Source organism: Prionailurus viverrinus, chromosome B2 (assembly GCF_022837055.1).
Source record: "Prionailurus viverrinus isolate Anna chromosome B2, UM_Priviv_1.0, whole genome shotgun sequence".
NCBI classification, from domain to species: domain Eukaryota; kingdom Metazoa; phylum Chordata; class Mammalia; order Carnivora; family Felidae; genus Prionailurus; species Prionailurus viverrinus.
Window position 1 is genome coordinate 59,238,787 of NC_062565.1, and position 18,808 is coordinate 59,257,594.

The 18,808-nt window shown below is 33.3% G+C and overlaps 1 protein-coding gene across 1 annotated transcript in view; it reads right to left on the bottom strand.

Annotated features, from left to right (window-relative positions):
• EYS (eyes shut homolog) overlaps positions 1 to 18,519 on the bottom strand; it is a 1,626,372-nt gene extending 1,607,853 nt beyond the window's left edge. Inside the window, exons 1-2 of the mRNA XM_047860135.1 lie at positions 17,706 to 18,519; positions 13,174 to 13,287 (exon numbers count right to left, since the gene is read on the bottom strand). Coding sequence (XP_047716091.1) covers positions 13,174 to 13,287; positions 17,706 to 18,498 — 907 coding nt within the window. The 5' untranslated portion in view covers positions 18,499 to 18,519. The remainder of the gene's footprint in view (positions 1 to 13,173; positions 13,288 to 17,705) is intronic.
• Positions 18,520 to 18,808: the final 289 nt, after the last annotated feature.

Consider the following 18,808-nt stretch of genomic DNA (forward strand, 5'->3'; position numbering starts at 1 on the left):
AAGCCATTAAGTTTAGGGTTATTTTATTACACAGCAATAAATAACTAGTAAAAGCTCTGAGAAGTAGTTGAAGATGTAAGAGCATAAGAATTAAAAGTCCTAAAAGGGTTTGAAGTGAAGAGTAGAAAAAAAAATAAAGAAAGGGCTCCGGAGAATATAAAAAAACAGGGAGAAAGAGGCTTGTTTTTTTGGCTGAGAACATAGTTCAAAGACATAGGGAAGGAAATATGCTTATGATTACAGACCAGAAAACCAGGAAGTTAAAGCTGTTGAAAATAGATTTTTTTTTCCAGATTGAAGTGTTGAAAAAACATCCAAAACAAATGTTGCTGAGAAATAATGATGTCTATCTTGGAGGAAGTAACCACCTACCCAGTCAAGGACCATCTGATATATATCAAGCACTTAATTATTATTGTATTTTTTTTCCTCATAGGGTAGTTGCCACCATTAAATGTCATCTGCATAGGGAAATATTGTACAAACTTCAAAACACTAGGCAAAGAGTTAGGGATTCTTGGGTTTTGGTCACAAAAACAAACTGCCAGTTAGTCAATACAGTCATATTCAATATTCCCACCATTGGTCTTCATATATACTCACTGGTGCAATGAGTTTACTCATTAAAGATGTTTTAAAGTTCTAAAATAAACCCTTAAAAACTCAAGGTTATAGGGTTAGATTTATACATACTGTATTAAAATGCTGTAGAGGTAAAAAATGTTCATTTGAAAATAATTTTACATTTAATTAATGATATGTAGCCAGTGAATTTTCTATGAGAAAATGCTGAAAAGAATAAGGCACTATTGGGGCGCCTGGGTGGCGCAGTCGGTTAAGCGTCCGACTTCAGCTCAGGTCACGATCTCGCGGTCCGTGAGTTCTAGCCCCGCGTCGGGCTCTGGGCTGATGGCTCAGAGCCTGGAGCCTGTTTCTGATTCTGTCTCTCCCTCTCTCTCTGCCCCTCCCCCGTTCATGCTCTCTCTCTCTCTGTCCCAAAAATAAATAAACGTTGAAAAAAAAATTAAAAATAAAAAAGAATAAGGCACTATTAATGATTTTAATCAGAATTTTATTGGTGTGTGAAAATAGTTACATAGTTGAATGCTAACATGTTGTTATACCTTACCTAAAGTTTAGTTGGACTCAATTTATAAGTTTCAGTCCTCCCTGTCACACACATACCTCCTAGTTATCATCTTTTCATAAAGTAATTTAATTTATTCAAATATTGTGTCCCAGACTCAGAAGACAGCAATGAAAGAAAAATATAATGTGAATATATGAATTCAGTAAGCTAAAAGTGTTGTTTGTTTTCTAGTTCTCACCATATCAAATGAGATACTTCATTATACAAATATAATGCCTTTTATATGAGCAATGATGATTAACGACCAATTTTCAGGGGAAAAGATATTTTAATTGCTATCTTGTAGGAGCAGTTGGTTCCCCAAATCAGTCATGATGGCACTTAAAAAACTTCAGTTCCTTGTAACCCTGCAGCTGAGGTGAAACCTCAATTCTTAAATACCAATTAGTGGGCTCACCTGCCATGATGCATACTATTTAGATTCTGTTAGAAAATAGAATAAACTCTATGAAAAGTGCTTCTAAAAAGATCTAAGTTCAGGTATATCTAGTGTAGGGGCCAAGGACAGGCCTCCTCAAAATGTGCCACTTTGGCATACTGAGAATTTTGAATTAAAAAGTTACTTAAGAAACTAACGTAAGAACGCTCTGATCTCCCTTTGTCTCCATAAAGCAGGAAATAAATCTCCCGTGTAAAATGTTCCTTCTCCGCACCAAGATGTAAAGAGATAACCTCATCACCAGAGATAGGGAATTAAGAACCAAGAAGGCCATATAAACTATCCTTGTTACTTTTTGCTAGTTTACCACGTCAGTCCAAATTCTGTTTAGAATTCCTTATTCAGTGAAGCTCCCAAACATAAGTTTCTTTGTCCTGCCAATTTCTCACAGATTTATTGTCTCTTTGCCTCAAAAGTACAAAAAATGCCTGCCTTGCTCTTTTATTCAAGTCTCAATTTGATTATTGGGCCTCCTCCACATACTTACTTTTTTTTTTCTCCTGGTGATCTTTCTCATGTGAAATTAATTTTTAAATCAGCTAGAAGAATATTGAAGGGTTGAGAAAAATGTTTTTCCCCCAACACTGTCATTTCAGATATAGCCATCGAAATGAATTTGTCATGGATAGGTAGACACAGATACCAATGGGATCAAATCTAATGCATAAGTGACAGAAAAAAAAAATTACTTTCTTTCCAAACTTACTCACTTGATATATCATCAAAATGTACATCATAATTTAATTTATTGTCTCATATTATTTTTAAAGTTACTCTTTAACTTGATAAAGAATTCCACTGAGTTGCAACACACTTTGACACCGCAACATGTTAATCATTTACAAATAATTGTCTTGAATCAGGAAATGCTCACTTAGGGGACTATTTCTAAGAATGTTCCTGAACATGTATGAAGTTAATAAAGTTGTTAAGGTAAGCCTGTCCGTAATGAAGATTTAAAAAAAAAAAAAGGAGTTTCTGATTAGTGTAATCAAAGCAACCAATTAAAGAAATCAAGCGGGATCATATGCATTGAAAGGGATGCTTATAATCATACTTTGATAGTTCTTGCCTTGGAATTTCATAGCTAGCATCTAAAAAAGTAATCATTGAGTATCAGCAGATAAAATAGATAGCAAAATTACTTATAGGACAAAATATTCTGTAAGTTCTGGATTTTTATTTTCAAGTTTTTTCAATAAATAAAAGTTGAAGCCATATGTTAAAAAATGTTCCTGTATCTGAAAAATAAGTTTATGGCTTTCCCCATAAAACACATTTCAAAGTCCCAAGATGGAGTAATTAGAGAGTTTCTGCATGGAATTCTATAAATTGTCACACCTGTTTACTTGAACAAAGAATTAAAACATGCAGACTTCAACAGAATTCAAGAACTCATTAAAAGACTTACACTGCACCAGCAGAAAATACTTAATATAGAAAAAAGTATTAGTCATTTTCAGGCAGTCATCAAGTGACTTTTAAATCACTGAAACTGACAAATCAGAAGTGAAAAATTATCACAATTATATAGGCAGTATTACTGCAATGTATAGAACATCTGTTACTAACGATAGCCAATTCAACATAATTATAAGGGAGTCACTAGTACTTTCAATATTATAAGACTAAAAGCGGCTTTTATACTTTTTTCACTTTAAAAAAACAATGCAATCCCACCATTTGCATAGTTGGTATGAAAACTGAACACATTATGAGTTAAAGATAAGCAGGTATTCACATTATTCACATGGCCATGTGTACCAAAACCATATCTTTGATTTTTAAGAGATGATGTATTTCTTTCAATATTCCTTCCAGTGTCCTAATAAAACACACAGCAAAAACTGTGATCCTTTTCCTTCTATATAGGACAATAAGAGTGTATAATAGTAGATTATAGGGGCGCCTGGGTGGCGCAGTCGGTTAAGCGTCCGACTTCAGCCAGGTCACGATCTCGCGGTCCGGGAGTTCGAGCCCAGCGTCAGGCTCTGGGCTGATGGCTCGGAGCCTGGAGCCTGTTTCCGATTCTGTGTCTCCCTCTCTCTCTGCCCCTCCCCCGTTCATGCTCTGTCTCTCGCTGTCCCCAAAATAAATAAACGTTGAAAAAAAAAATTAAAAAAAAAAAAATAGTAGATTATAATCCTGTGACTCCAGATTAAAAAAAAAAAAAAAGTTTGCTTCATATTTATTCTTAAGTATAGCTGTCAAAAGAGAATCACAATACTTTGAATTCCTTTAAGAATAGACCCCTGTCTCTTACTTTCTTTATTATGAAACATTTATTCAATACCTTATATGTGCTGGAAGATGGGGCTGTAAATATGACTAGATTGTAGGCCTTGCTGCCTATTGTAAATCAATAGAAGGGGAAAAAGGAAGTGAATTTTGGAGGACTAAAGGAAAGGAAGAAGATCTTCATTCTAGAGAAGATGAAAGTATGAACAAAAGCAGGGAAAATGTGAATATTTATGATTTATTCATAGGACAATCATTAGAACTATCTGATTATAGCAGATGATTGGTTTAGAGAAATATTAAAATGTAAGTTAATAAAAGTAGATACAAGACAAGTATATTAATACTCAAATGCTAGGGGAAAATAGGAAACCAGGTTTGTCTGTATTAGCAAAATAGAAGAAATAAACATTGAAGGGCACTGGGGTAATTCAGTTTTTTGAGCTTCCAAGTCTTGATTTTGGCTCAGGTCATATCCTAGTGTCATGGGATTGAGCCCCAAGTCAGGACTCAGCATGGAGCCTGCTTGCAATTCCCTCTCTCTTTCCTTCTGCCTCTCTCCTCCACTCATATTGCTCTCTTAATAAAATAATAAATAAAATAAAATAAAATAAAATAAAATAAAATAAAATAAAATAAAATTAAAAAAAATAAAATAAAATAAAAAATAAAATAAAATAAAATAAAATAAAATAAAATAAAATAAAATAAAATAAAAAATAAAATAAAATAAAATAAAATAAAATAAAATAAAATAAAATATAAAATAAAATAAAATAAAATAAAATAAAATAAAATAAAATAAGGGCACCAGATGGCTCAGTCAGTTAAGTGTCCGACTCTTGGTTTCAGGTTAGGTCGTATCTCACAGTTGTGAGTTTGAGCCCAGTGTGGGGCTCTTTGCTGACAGTGCAGAGTCTGCGTGAGATTCTGTCTCTCTCTCTCTCTCTGCCACTCCCCAACTTGTGCTCTTGCTCCCTCTTTCTCTCTCTCTCTCTCTCACTCTCAAAAATAAATAAACATCGGGGCGCCTGGGTGGCGCAGTCGGTTAAGCGTCCGACTTCAGCCAGGTCACGATCTCGCGGTCCGTGAGTTCGAGCCCCGCGTCGGGCTCTGGGCTGATGGCTCGGAGCCTGGAGCCTGTTTCCGATTCTGTGCCTCCCTCTCTCTCTGCCCCTCCCCCGTTCATGCTCTGTCTCTCTCTGTCCCAAAAATAAATAAACGTTGAAAAAAAAAATTTAAAAAAATAAATAAATAAATAAACATCAAAAAATTAAAATATAATATTTAAAAAAAACGAATGAAGAATTATATCAAACAATAGCAAAAGTAGAAACAGCTAAATTTAATTGAATACTTACTGTTTGTCTCATTTTACCAAGTACTTTACATGGATTGTGTAATTTAGTCCTCGGGGTGGGGGGACAATGAGATGAATATTTAAATTCTCATAATTTACAGTTCAGAAAACTAAGATTTAGAGAGCTTAAATAATATTATATTTTCTTCATATTATAGATGAAGTAATCAAAAATTACATAACTAAATTGTGTATATCATTGTTATGGAAACTAATAACCAAACAACTCAATTTCATCTTTCTACCATGTAATACAAGTAAAGGAAAGGAAGTAGAGTCATTGGAGAAAGAAAGTAGCATTTAAAAATATATATTTAGAAAATTTAGTTGGTTGAATGAGGTAAAATTATTTGAGCAAGACATAATATATTTATCATAGCTACTCAATTCTCTTTCTCTAGAATTTCAGCACTTGACAGTGCTTCATTTACCAAAGCTGCTCCATCTATAGTTGTGAATTTCATTTAAAAATATTTATCATCATATGTTAAGTGCAGTCAGGATCACTTTGCCAGAAATTGATCTTTATGACTAATTATATACACTTGTTTTAAAATAACATCTATCTACCTGAATCCCTGTTTAGGTGCCCTTTAAAGTTACCTGTTTCAATATAAACAGAGAAAAGTTCTGGAGATTTAAAAAAAACAACAACAACAAAAAACAAGAGAGCACAAGAAAGAAATATTCACATTGGTGTTACTTTGTGTTACTGCGAATAGCTATTTTCAGATGAACTTTCTCACAGAAAATAAAACTGTATAAAAACATACAAACTATCTTCACAAGAAAAAGAAAGTCTATGGAGGTTAACTAGATTTATCATGGTTGATCACTTAACAACATATACAAATATCAATTCATTATGTTATATAACTGATACGACACTAATATAATGTTATATGTCAATAATATCTCGGTTTAAAAATATTAAACCCACACACACACTACAAAGTCCTTGAAGAGTGAACAAGACTAGGCAGAATTAGAAAGCATCAGTAAAGAAAACAAACAAAACAATAGAAATTAACTCAAAGGAAAGATACAGGGAGGAAAATGACTGCCCTAAAATGAATTATGCCAGAATGACAAGACAAGTAGGAAAATAGTAAGTTGTCTACCAAATGTGTAATTGTAGAAGAAAAGAAGAAAGAGATTTTAGCAGTAAAAAATAAAGTGGCCTGAAACTTTCCCAACATGGTGAAAACATTACCTTACAAATCCAAGAAGTTTGATAATCTCAGGTAGGACAAATACAAAGAAAACCAGGGCTATGCACGGTAGAGTCAATAACCAAAATATAAAATTACTAAATCAGAGAAAAAAAAAGACATATCCATAGGGAACAATAATGTAAATGATAACTGACTTTGTATGAGAAATAAAGGCCAGAAGACAATATTATCAAGTCAACGAATTATCTCTAAATTAAAAGAAAAAAATGGATAAATTAAATTCAAATCAATGAAGCAAGACAACTTAAAAATGGCAAAGCAAGTAAGCCTTACTGGTTCTCAAGATCTATAGGATACTATGGGTCTATACAAATATACACTGACATTGCCTCACTGTTAAATATTTAATTAACTTTTCACTGAACAAACCAGAGAAGTAACATTACATACTGGCATAAGATCAATATCATTAGAGCAAAACAATCCAAGTTATGAATCTATTTCCACCATTTTCTCAAAAGGTTAAATAGAGATGAGATTAACTATTTAATGTACTTATTTTCTGGTAAAAAGAAAGTCACATGATAAATAGTAGTTAACTATTATATTTATCCAATAGTAACAAAAAGGCAAAGTGTCACAACATATACGATTTATGATTTTAGCTACATTATATACTTTATTGAGCATTCAAAGCCCTTTTATCTGTAATCAATTTCTGCTCTCATTTGTCAACAAAAGAAATAAAAATTTTCATGATCATCCTGAGACCTGTAATTACCAGTAATTACTATTTATAAGGTGAATAATATATACTAGATACTTAGTGGACACATAGACTGTCTCCAGACGATTTATAGTGGGATGAGGAACACTTGGATTCATTGTTTTGTCAATGAAAGGAGGATGATCACAAGAGAAGGAAGACTAATCAGAAGATGCAAAATGAGTTTCAGTTCTTTATCAGGATGGAGTATGGTAGGTATCAAAGGAAATCATGCATGTTAATAATTAGATATAGAATCTTTGTTTTTTTTTTTTTGTTTTTTTTTTTTTCAACGTTTATTTATTTTTGGGACAGAGAGAGACAGAGCATGAACGGGGAAGGGGCAGAGAGAGAGAGGGAGACACAGAATCGGAAACAGGCTCCAGGCTCTGAGCCGTCAGCCCAGAGCCCGACGCGGGGCTCGAACTCACGGACCGCGAGATCGTGACCTGGCTGAAGTCGGACGCTTAACCGACTGCGCCACCCAGGCGCCCCTAGAATCTTTGTTTTTTAGTGTTATGCTACTGTGGATTATGCCGTAGCATAGGTCACCACCAATGCTGATAATGATCACAGTGACCAAAGAATCAAGAAGAAAAATACCACAAAATGAAATCTGACAATGTAAAAATAATAACTGTCCAGAGGAAAGTACATGAACTCTTTCCTAGTCAACACCTAAAAAATTATGTACATTAGTAAATATGTTAGATTTACTTGCATCAATATTTGCCATAATTTTAACTCCAAATCTTATGAATACTAACCCTCAGAGTTGAGTGTACAGGTAGAGTGCCTATCAGTTCATGTAATATGATTATTCATAATATTTAACAAGTTACACTTATGACAACAAGGACTAGTTTAATTCTCTACGTGGCAGGGGGTTAGAACCACGATTGAACTGAGATTAATTTCCCAACCTTTATCAGAACTGAGTTTCAAGTAGGATTAAAGTTCAATTATTAAAAATGAAAAAAGTTATATCTGATTTAGCTCCTGCTAGCTTTCCTTTCCATGAACAAAATACTATTTTCCATAAATTCTACCTCCTGGTAGGGGTTTTAAAAATGGAGAAATCTACTTTATATTGGAAAATATTCTGCCCACCTTCTGATTTAAACTGATTTAAACTAACAAAATATCTTAGAGTATCCTCCACTAGACAATTTAGACCTCTTGTTACCTGAGGTTACAATATCCTGAAAAATTGATTATTCCTTCAATGCCATGCTATGGTTTCTTTAAATCATTCATCTTGGGTACAGAGATCCCAACTTGCCTTGCAAATAAAGCTTCTTAAATCTTGAAACTAAAATTAATTTTGTAGCTATAAATTAGTCATAAACTAAGACTGAAGAGTTTATTTTCTGACAATCGTTTGTTCTTCTATCAAAATCATATTTTAAAAGTTTGAAAGTAAGTCAAGGACTAACCATCTATAGAATGCGAATTTTAATGGTTCCTTGAATTGCTCAAAAAGATATGGTAAGTTTCTTGCAATAAACCTTACAAAGTTATAAAATTAGAGCAAATCACTTTATAACAGATACATAAATCTTACATAACATTTTCAAATTTGGAATTACAATTAAAGAATATAATTTCATACAGTTTTTTATTAGAACTTTATTAATTCTACTTTTATATGTCTGAGATTGCAGCTGACCTCATGGCTAATTGTTCTTATTCACACTCTTCCATAATATTTGAGGTGTCTTAGAAATGAGGAATGTTTTTTTTTTCTAAAGGATCACCACTTTTATTTATTTAAAAAAAATTTTTAATGTTTTATTTATTTTTGAGACAGAGAGAGACAAGAGCATGAGCAGGGGAGGGGCAGAGAGAGAGGGAGACACAGAATCCGAAGCAGGCTCCAGGCTCTGAGCTGCCAGCACAGAGCCCGATGTGGGGCTTGAACTCACGAACTGTGAGATCATGACCTGAGCTGAGGTTGGACGCCCAACTGACTGAACCACCCAGGTGCCCCAAGGATTTAAAATAGGAGCCCCAAGTTTTAAAATAGGAGCAGTGACTCTACACCTTATTTATTTGCTGTCTTGATTTATATTAATTGATGACTGATAGATACATACATACATACATACATATATACATACAAAGTTAAAAAAATATGCTGCTTCCTGTACATTTTTGTCTATGGCTTTAAGTTACAGAATAATGCAATAAATAGAGGTACTGAAATATCCCAATCTATAATAGTTCCTAGATCTTTTAATAAGAGTCATCATCCTAGTTTGCACATGGCAGTAGCAGCAGTTTACGTCTTGGAGTGTAAGACAGAATGTTGCCAAGATAACAGTTCCCCCCAATTTACCAAATTACCATTTGTCCTGGACTTTCTAAGAAAGTAACATTATTCACACTTTCATTAGATAAATAGAGATGTGTTTGATATATCTCCACTTTGTACTTTAAATTCTGCAATGGTCTTTTCTAGGAGTGTTAGAGATACATAGGCAGCATATTGTTTAACATGAGGATAAACTAGCAAGTTAACAAATGATAACCTACTTATCTTTTCCTAACCTTTTCCAGATGCAAAGTATATTATATTTCTCATTTAAGGATACCTTATTGGATTTTGGAGACCCAAGAAACTACAAATAGCTCACTACTTATTGTTTCAGTGGACAGGAGGAGAAGGATCTGATAATGCTACCCTAGCAGCACAAAGCTTCCTTTGCAAATGGGCCAGTGGTAACCACAGGGAATTATGAGTATAGCCATGTATTATATGAGAGACAAATAGAGGACAAGAAGTCCTGTTAACAGAGTTTATAGGGAGTTATCTATATGTTCTTGCTATAGAAGTTTGGCCATACAATTGATCACAGGTATGGTATAAATTGAGGGTTGATAAACAATAACTCTAAGCCAAATGTGACCTTACACCTATTTTTGCAAATAAAGTTTTACTGGAATATAGCCAGATTAATATGTTTGAATATTGTCTATGGCTCCTTTCACGCTCTAATAGCAGAGTTGAGTTACCTCAATGGAGACCATATGGCTCAAAAGTATAAAACATTTACTATTTGATCCTTTATAGAAGTTTGCAAAAAAAAAAAAAGGAGAAGAAGAAGAAGAATAAGAAGAAGAAGAAGAAGAAACAAAGAAAAAAAATAAAAGTTTGCAAGCCTGTGGCATAAATATACTATTATTTACATATTTTGTTTTGTGCTGATGTTTCTTATTTTAATATAAATACTTAAAATGCAATTATATAAAAAACTATACATATACACACATATATTTTTTAAAAGTAATTTATTTTGAGAGAGAGAGAGAGAGAGAGAGAGAGAGAGAGAGAGAGCGAGAAAGCATTAAAGTGGGGAAGAGGGGCAGAGGGAGACAGAGAATCACAAGCAGGCTCAGTGCTGTCAGCACAGAGCCTGACCCTGGGCTCAATCTCACAAACCGTAAGATCATGCCCTGAGTTGAAATCAACACTCAGATGCTTAGCTGACTGAGCCACCCAGATGCCCCCCCAAAACAACTTATATTGTTAAGAAAAAAGTTTCAGATTTATGTTTCCCCAGAAAGTTGATAATTAATATGCAGTTTGCCCCTATACTATGTCACTATTAATGATCCACCACAGAATATTAGTGACATCACTGACTATTTGAAAATCAGAAGTTACAAATTAGTTGAAAAATGATCAGCATCTATTTTAAATGTTAATTATCTTAGAAGACTGTCTGCCAATGCTGAATTAGGTGCAGATGCAGAAGGGATTCTTACAGATCACTCTGTGAAGCATGTCTTTTCATTTAGATCAAATGACTGTCCCAAAATAATTTTCCTCATTTTCTGTTGCAAGTTTCTCTGTACATAACAAGTGAAGTGATAGTTATATAAATGTGTCAGCTCAATTAACACAACAAATCCATACACAGTTAAAAGATGCCAGCTGCTTGTTATTAGTAAAATTAGAGGCTTCAAATAAATCATTAGTAAATTTCAATAATGGTTTGAATTTTCCATCCAATTCATTGAATTAAAATAAAGCTTTACAAGTTTATTCTGTTGAAGGAAAGGTATCTGAAGAGATTAGGAACATATTTGAAAATTCAGTGAAGTTGTTCAAAGATAAAATTATTTGTTCTGTTAAAATTATAAATAATTTTTGTATATATTATATACATATACGTTATATACATGAGATATACAATATTTTGATCAAGTTGAGAAAAGGATGGGATTGAGAAAAGGATGGGAAGGAAATATACTTGAAATTTACTGTGATGCAGACATCATTCATATTTTAATACAAACTAGTGATATTCACACAATTGAAAGTATAGTTGCAAATTTTATAAATAATATTATAATATACACAGGACCAGAAAAATTTTCTTGACAAAGCTAGAATGAGGGGTAAAAAAGTGTGACTTAGCAAAATGTACTTTCATTTGCTGCTGTCCATTAACATTTGGATTTTAGAAATATTTAAGCTCCTGAAGAGTGACTGAAAATAAGCCCAAATGCCTCTGAGAAGTTTTGACATTTTAGTGAAAGACCCTCTAAATTTTCATTGCATCTTGTTCACATTCAGTAACAAGCATTTAATCAAACAAGTTAATAAATTAAGCACACAAAATATCAGGTTTTAAAAGTTTTAGTGAATGGCCCTTATTTTTAAAAACAAATTAAAATTTATTGTTGCATAAAACAACAGAGACATGCAACATACTCAGTACAAAAGTGCAAATATTATAAGTACTATAACTGTGCTTTGGAATAACTAGACTTTTGGAAAGCAACATGAGGGGGATCCTATATTTCATGGATAAATTTATGTACTGAACATAATGGAAATAAATTGAGAAATCGTATAATGTTGCAGTACCTAATACTGGCCAAATATTCAAAGGAATCATATGTGGAGATCATTTATTTCATGAGGTAAATGTTTGAAAATATTTGTCAAAGAAAATAATGTCAAACAGGATAAAAATATGGCTCCTATGAAAAATCTAACTTATGTGTTTTATACAAAAACAAACAAAAAACAAAAAAAAACCAATTGAGAATACTTTCCATTTAGCAAATTTCCTTTGAGATTAACACGAGCCTCAACATTTCAGTGAAAATAGCCTCAATTAAGAATGGCATAGTTAAATGTCAATTGAAGGCATGAACAATTTCAAGTTTCTTAATTGTAAATGAACCTTGGGTATAATTTGATTAAAAAAAATAAAATAAGACCACATTGAAAAATTCATTCCTCATAAAAATATTAGCAAACATACTATTAAAGATATATATGGCTAAACACAGTTTCTGCTTATATTATTTGGTAATGTTCAGATAATCAACATAAAGTATGTTTTTTAAAATTTCCTTTTATTTCTAGACATCAAAGATCAATGTACAATTATTTTATTTCAAAACAATTTTATGAAAAGTAGAACTATTCTTAAGAATAAGCCAACTTTATGTGTCTGCCTATTTAATGAAACCAATTTGAAATAAACATATCAAATATTATATAATTGTAACTGCTTTTAGCTACCTCTTTTGCTCAAAAATGCCATGTTTTGGAAGATAAATTATATGGTTTCCATAATGCAGGATATGGTAAAATATTGTACAAATATTTTAACTCCATAACTTCTCTTAAGGAAAGAGAAGACTTGAGGAATGCAAGACCTGAAAAGATTTTTTTGAAGACAGTTATTGGGAGTCCTTATTGCCTGCATTGTTACCAACCCTTCTTACTATGGAACAGTGGCCAATGTAGTCTACTAAAATTTCAAATCTCCCTCAACTGAGTTAGGAGGAAGGACCTCCAAGAGAAACACTTAGAAATATTACCATTCTCTGTAATTTGGAAGACGTGCATTTTTTGTTGCACTCCCACAAAAGGGGTCTTTAGGTGTCTAATTGTGGCTGGAGACACCATTGCTTAAAGACATTTTTCAGTAATAAATGAAACATTTCAAGTTTAATTTGAAATAAAACAATTAAAATGATTTGTATGCATGTGTATATACATATTATATGCACATTTTTTACCTGAAAATGGTTCATCACATTCACAGATGAAATTACTTGCAGTAATATTGCCACAATTCCCATGGAAACAGATACGTGGTCGACATTGGCCAATAATTTCTGAACAATGTATGCCTATATAAATGAAAATAAATTAATTTTGCAACTAGATTAAAAATATTTACATTGTATATAGTTACCTATGGTCATCAACTTTCCCAAATTCTTTAATATGAGCAAAAATTGGGCACTGAAGAGGACATCTTTTGGGATGAGCACTGGGTGTTGTATGGAAACCAATTTGACAATAAATTTCATACATTAAAAAGAAAATCATGATCACAATTTTGACAAAATGTAATTCTAATTAATAAATAATACTCCATGATGATGTGTGTATATATATACACATATATACATATATGCATATATACACATATATGTATATATACACATATATGCATATATACATATATACATATATGCATATATATACACATATATACATATATACACACACACACATATACACACACACACATATATATATACACACACACACACATATATATATACACACACACACACATATATATATATATTTTTTTTTTCTTTTTTTTTTTTTTTAAGTAGGCTCCAAGCCCATGTGGAACCCAATATGGGGCTTGACTCAAGACCCTGAGGTCAAGACCTGAGGTGAGATCAAAGAGTCATATGCTCAACAGACTGAGCTACCAGGGGCCCTGTCATAGTGATGTATTTAAATTGAAACAAAAGTTGCTCAGTTGATTAAGTGTCTGACTCCTGATGTTGGCTCAGGTCATGATCTCATAGTCTTGACTTTGCGTTGGTAGTTAGGGCCCTCAGTGGGCTCTGCACTGGGCATCATATCTACTTAAAAAAATTGCAACAAAAATTAATTTCAATAAATTTGACATAAGGTTTTCCATCTTCTGACCCCCACTATACATTCAAATATTTTTCTGATTCTTGATATTTGAGATTTAGTTATTTTCATGACAATTTGAATTTGTTAATCATGTTTCGACAGTATATAATAATAATATATGTTCTTCAACATACAGTGGTAGCACTTCAGTGGTAATTTACAAAGTGATACATTCAAAAGTATTCTGTCTTAGCCCTATAACTTAGCCAAAGTGATAATTCCCAAGAGGAAAATGTAAAAGATTGACACTATCTGAAGAGGAACCGAGGCATAAACTTTCAGTCAAACACGTTGAATAAGCTCTAGAGATCTGCTGTACAACATTGTACCTACTGTCAACATTAATATATCATACACTTAAAAATTTGTTAAGGGGGTAGATGTCATATTAAGTGTTCTTTTCATAATAAAATAAAAAATAAAATAAAATAAAATAAAATCTAAAATTATGGGGAAATAAAGAAAAGGCTGTTGGATTCTTAGAAGTTAGGCACGAACTTCTAAACTCTACATTTTCCTGCCCTTGCTGTTCTGTCAAGTTTCTAAATCTCACTTATACCCACTTTTGTGATCCTACAATATCGTATACCATAACCTTGTTTACAATACTTTTCCATGTAGTTAATTGGCTCATAATATCCTTTGTAGAATATGCCCAGGACATTCAATGGCAAATGGACACATGTTACTATAAAACTATTGTACATAATTTTCAATAGATTAGTCACCCCTCCATTCTAAGTGAATTTTTAATTTAATTTGTAAGCAGTTTTTGGCATTATCATTGATTCCTTTCAAATTCTTTATAGACTGACAGCTCTGACTCACTAATACAGAACTCTTCTTCCTTCATTTACCTCCAAACAACCCCCAACACAATGAAAATTTAAGTAAATATAATTATGTGCCAAATATTTCCATGTACCAAAACTAAATTAACAATAGAATGTTCAACAGGTCATAATCTATTTCAATCAGTGTAAGGGGCCAAATAGTGAGCCGTCAAAATTCCTATGTTGAAATCCTGACCTCCAGGTCCTCATAGTGTGACTGTATTTGGAGACAAGATCTTTAGAAAGGTAATAAAAAATTAAATGAGGTCATTAAGGTGGGTCCTAATCAAATGTGGCTCATATCCTTATAAGAAGAAAAATTTTGGATCATACAGACAGATACAAAGAAAAGACACAGGGAGAACATGGCTGTCTACAAACCAATCAGAGAGGCCTCAGAAGAAACCAATCTTGCTGACATGATCTCTAACATTTAGCCTCTAGAATGGGAGAAAGTAAATTTCTGTTGCTGAAGCCACTCAAACTATGGTACTTTATTATGGCATCACTAGCAAATTAATACAGTTAATATTCTCAATTTATTTGGTAATTCTACATATTTCTATAACATCTGAGATTTAAAATTGAAGTAATTAAAATTAAAGTGTCATTATGGTATATGCTCAATATTATGGTGTTTAACATTTAATGGTTTAAATTATCTATGGCTGTGTTTCTATTAAACAAACAAACATTGGGTAGAAACAAAGCACTCTATGCAACTAAGATAAAACCACTGAAATAGAATTCCATGGTATATGATTAAACATGTGCCAATTAATATTCTGATAGATGGTAGAAATTTTCTGGCCAAATATACTTTAAAATTCTTTGGACAAACTAAAATGGATGCTTTAGGAGCTCTAAAATTGCTTTTTCATTCACCTCAAATCAGCAACTTGAGTGCTTTCTCTTTTTTGCTGACCTGTCTTAATTTTAATTACCTGATAAACTCTGGAGAGAGTCAAAGTTACTTACATCTTTGTTCACCGATGCCAATAAGAGTCAAATGGGAATTTGATCCCAGTTATAGAGAGAGGATGTTCAATGGATATTGCTGGGATTTACTTTTAAAATGGTCTTGGGGCCCCTGGGTGGCTCAGTCGATGAAGCGTCCAACTTCAGCTCAGGTCATGATCTCACGATTCGTGAGTTCAAGCCCCACGTCAGGCTCTGGGCTGACAGCTTGGAGCCTGGAGCCTGCTTTGGATTCTGTGTCTCCCTCTCTCTCTCTGCCCCTCTCCCACTCATGCTCTGTGTCTCCCTCACTCTCAAAAATAAATAAACATTAAAAAAAGTTAAAAAAAATAAAATGGTCTTGGTACTTCCTTACTATAGAGTTTAAAATTACTCTGAAAGATTGGCTTAGGTGAACTTTAGAGCCTACAAAGATTTATTGAGATATTCCATTACATTTTATTATACAGCCTTCTCAAACTTGGCTCCAATGGAGTCTTGACAGCAACATGCAAGAAAAACCTTGTTGAAGCCCCCTAAACCCTGTCCCCCCAAATTACAGTTATATACTTGAGCCTCATCTGCTCTAGTCAATATCTATCCAGCCCTCTTTCCTTTCTCTTGAGCAAAATATACTACCAACATGTTATTTGTTTTCCCATATTATCATTGGGAAACTATATCAAGCAATGCCCTTTGTTAGATCTTCCTCATCTTACCCACTAACCTTGTAACTCTCTATGCCAGGTCTCGGAAACTCCCACTAAAAGAAATTCATTAATCCCTGTAGTTTAAAATTCCCCTACATTTCTCAGTATTTCTTTTTATTTTCCTCTGATGACGCAGATTCCCTAGTAAACTTTCAAGTGGTGACAGTGATTTTCCCTTTAATCCTAACTTCAGTTTCAGGTTGTATAATTTACGTTTTTTTTTTTTAGATTGCCCTTCTGGTTTCATCTATTCACCAAATGCCTTCTTTTTTTATAACCTTTCCTCACCATTGCCTCTCATTTACCTTACTGTAACCAATTTTATTAATTATATCAAGTTCTTTCCTTCCTTTCCAATATTATCTACCAATCACTTTATAAGTGCCATATCAACATCCATTAAACACATTGCTCTGGGCTTACAATTATCTTTTCTTTTTCAGTTCTGCCAAGCTACTTCATGCCTTCTACCCAAGCACATACCTCCTTACCTCTTTCCACTCAGATCCACACTTAATTACTACATTATTACCTAGAACTGTTTAACTTAAATACCATAAACTTGGGAATTTCATTCTACAGCTAATATTATTCCAATGTTTTGTTTTTTTTTTTAATTACATGAGACATTAAGAGGGAATTTGGGGAAAGATGTGAAAGTAGGTATTTCAGGGTAAAACATATGTGCTTTTAAAAAAATCTTAGGGGCACCTGGGTGCCTCAGTCGGTTAAACATCTGACTCTTGATTTTGGCTCAGGTCATGATCCCAGGGTCATGGGATTGAGCGCCACCTTGGGCTATGGGCTGAGCATGGAGCCAGCTTGGGATTCTCTCTTTCCCTCTGCTCCTCTCCCCTGCTTGCATGCTCTATCTCTCTCTAAAATAAAATTTAAAAAAAACAAAACAAAAAACCTCTTATTTAAATAAGAAAAAAAATTACAGAATGCCTAATGGGAATTTTGTGTCCAGAATCCAAATTTAGCCCATTCTAAAAAATCTACAAAATTTTTAGAAGTGTAGTTTGTTTTTTGGAAAGTAGCAATATATGAATTCATTTTATTTTCCTTTTTTAACAGAATTACGTTACTTAAAAAAAATCTTACCTGTAAATGGTGGGTAACAGATACATTCATAACCTTGCTTATTCAATTTTCCTCTTTTATTAATGCAACTGCCATTATTTTCACATGGTTTATAAGAACATGGATCAAGTTCTTGGCAATATTTTCCAGAAAACGGAGGCTGACAATGGCAGCTGTATGTCTTGCTCCAAACCTCAGTAAGACATTTACCATGCCCAGAACAAAATTCTGAACTCAGAGATTCCTGGCAGAACTGTTCTTTCACTGTCACATTTAGCCGTAGCCCCAGGTGACAAAACGATGGACCACTCTCTGTTACTGTGATAAAATAATGTGTTCCAGCACTCAGCCACTGAGAATTAACAGTGTGCATTCCTTTTAGTTTGCAACCAAAAAGTAACTGATCTTCAGTTGTGGTGTTTTGCAGACAGTCAATGAATGATGCTTCAGAAACATTCATCAAATTTATTTCTGGAGATCCAAGAGATGGTTCAGAAGAAATTATAAGGATGTCTCCCAATTGAATTTGCAAAGGGCAAATCTGGGGAACAACTTGATTGCCTGAAGTGTTCATTTTAGTATTTACATCCCCAAACCAGCAATCTCCATAGAAGTCCATGCAGATGTTTTCTGTTAGTGTCCAATTCACCATATATGATAATGGTTGTGTATGCCATTCTTCCACAAATTGCCATTTACATGTTGTTTTTCCATTTACAAATGTGCTATGAAGAACCACCAGGCTCAGAAGCATAATTGATTTGTTAATCATTTGGGGAAATTGTATTTTACAGTCTCTCATGAAAAGTGTCATAAAGAAATGCTGCAAAATGGGCTTTTAGTGTTGCTGAAAATTTGCAAGCAGAGATTTTGTTCAAGGATTCCCAGGAAATGGCTTTTTTTCTATTCCAAAATGCAAGTGGATTTTGATCAAGAAACAGTAGAGTTCAACTGATTTAAATATCCCTTTAAACATAAAAACATACATTGTTAGTGAAGTTACTTAATTATATAGACAATTCTAAGCTGGTTCCTGCAAAGACTATGCTGCCACCACCTATGCACCTTCTTTGTGAAACAAGGCCAGAAAAAATGTGGTGAAAATATACTGCACCTGATCCTGT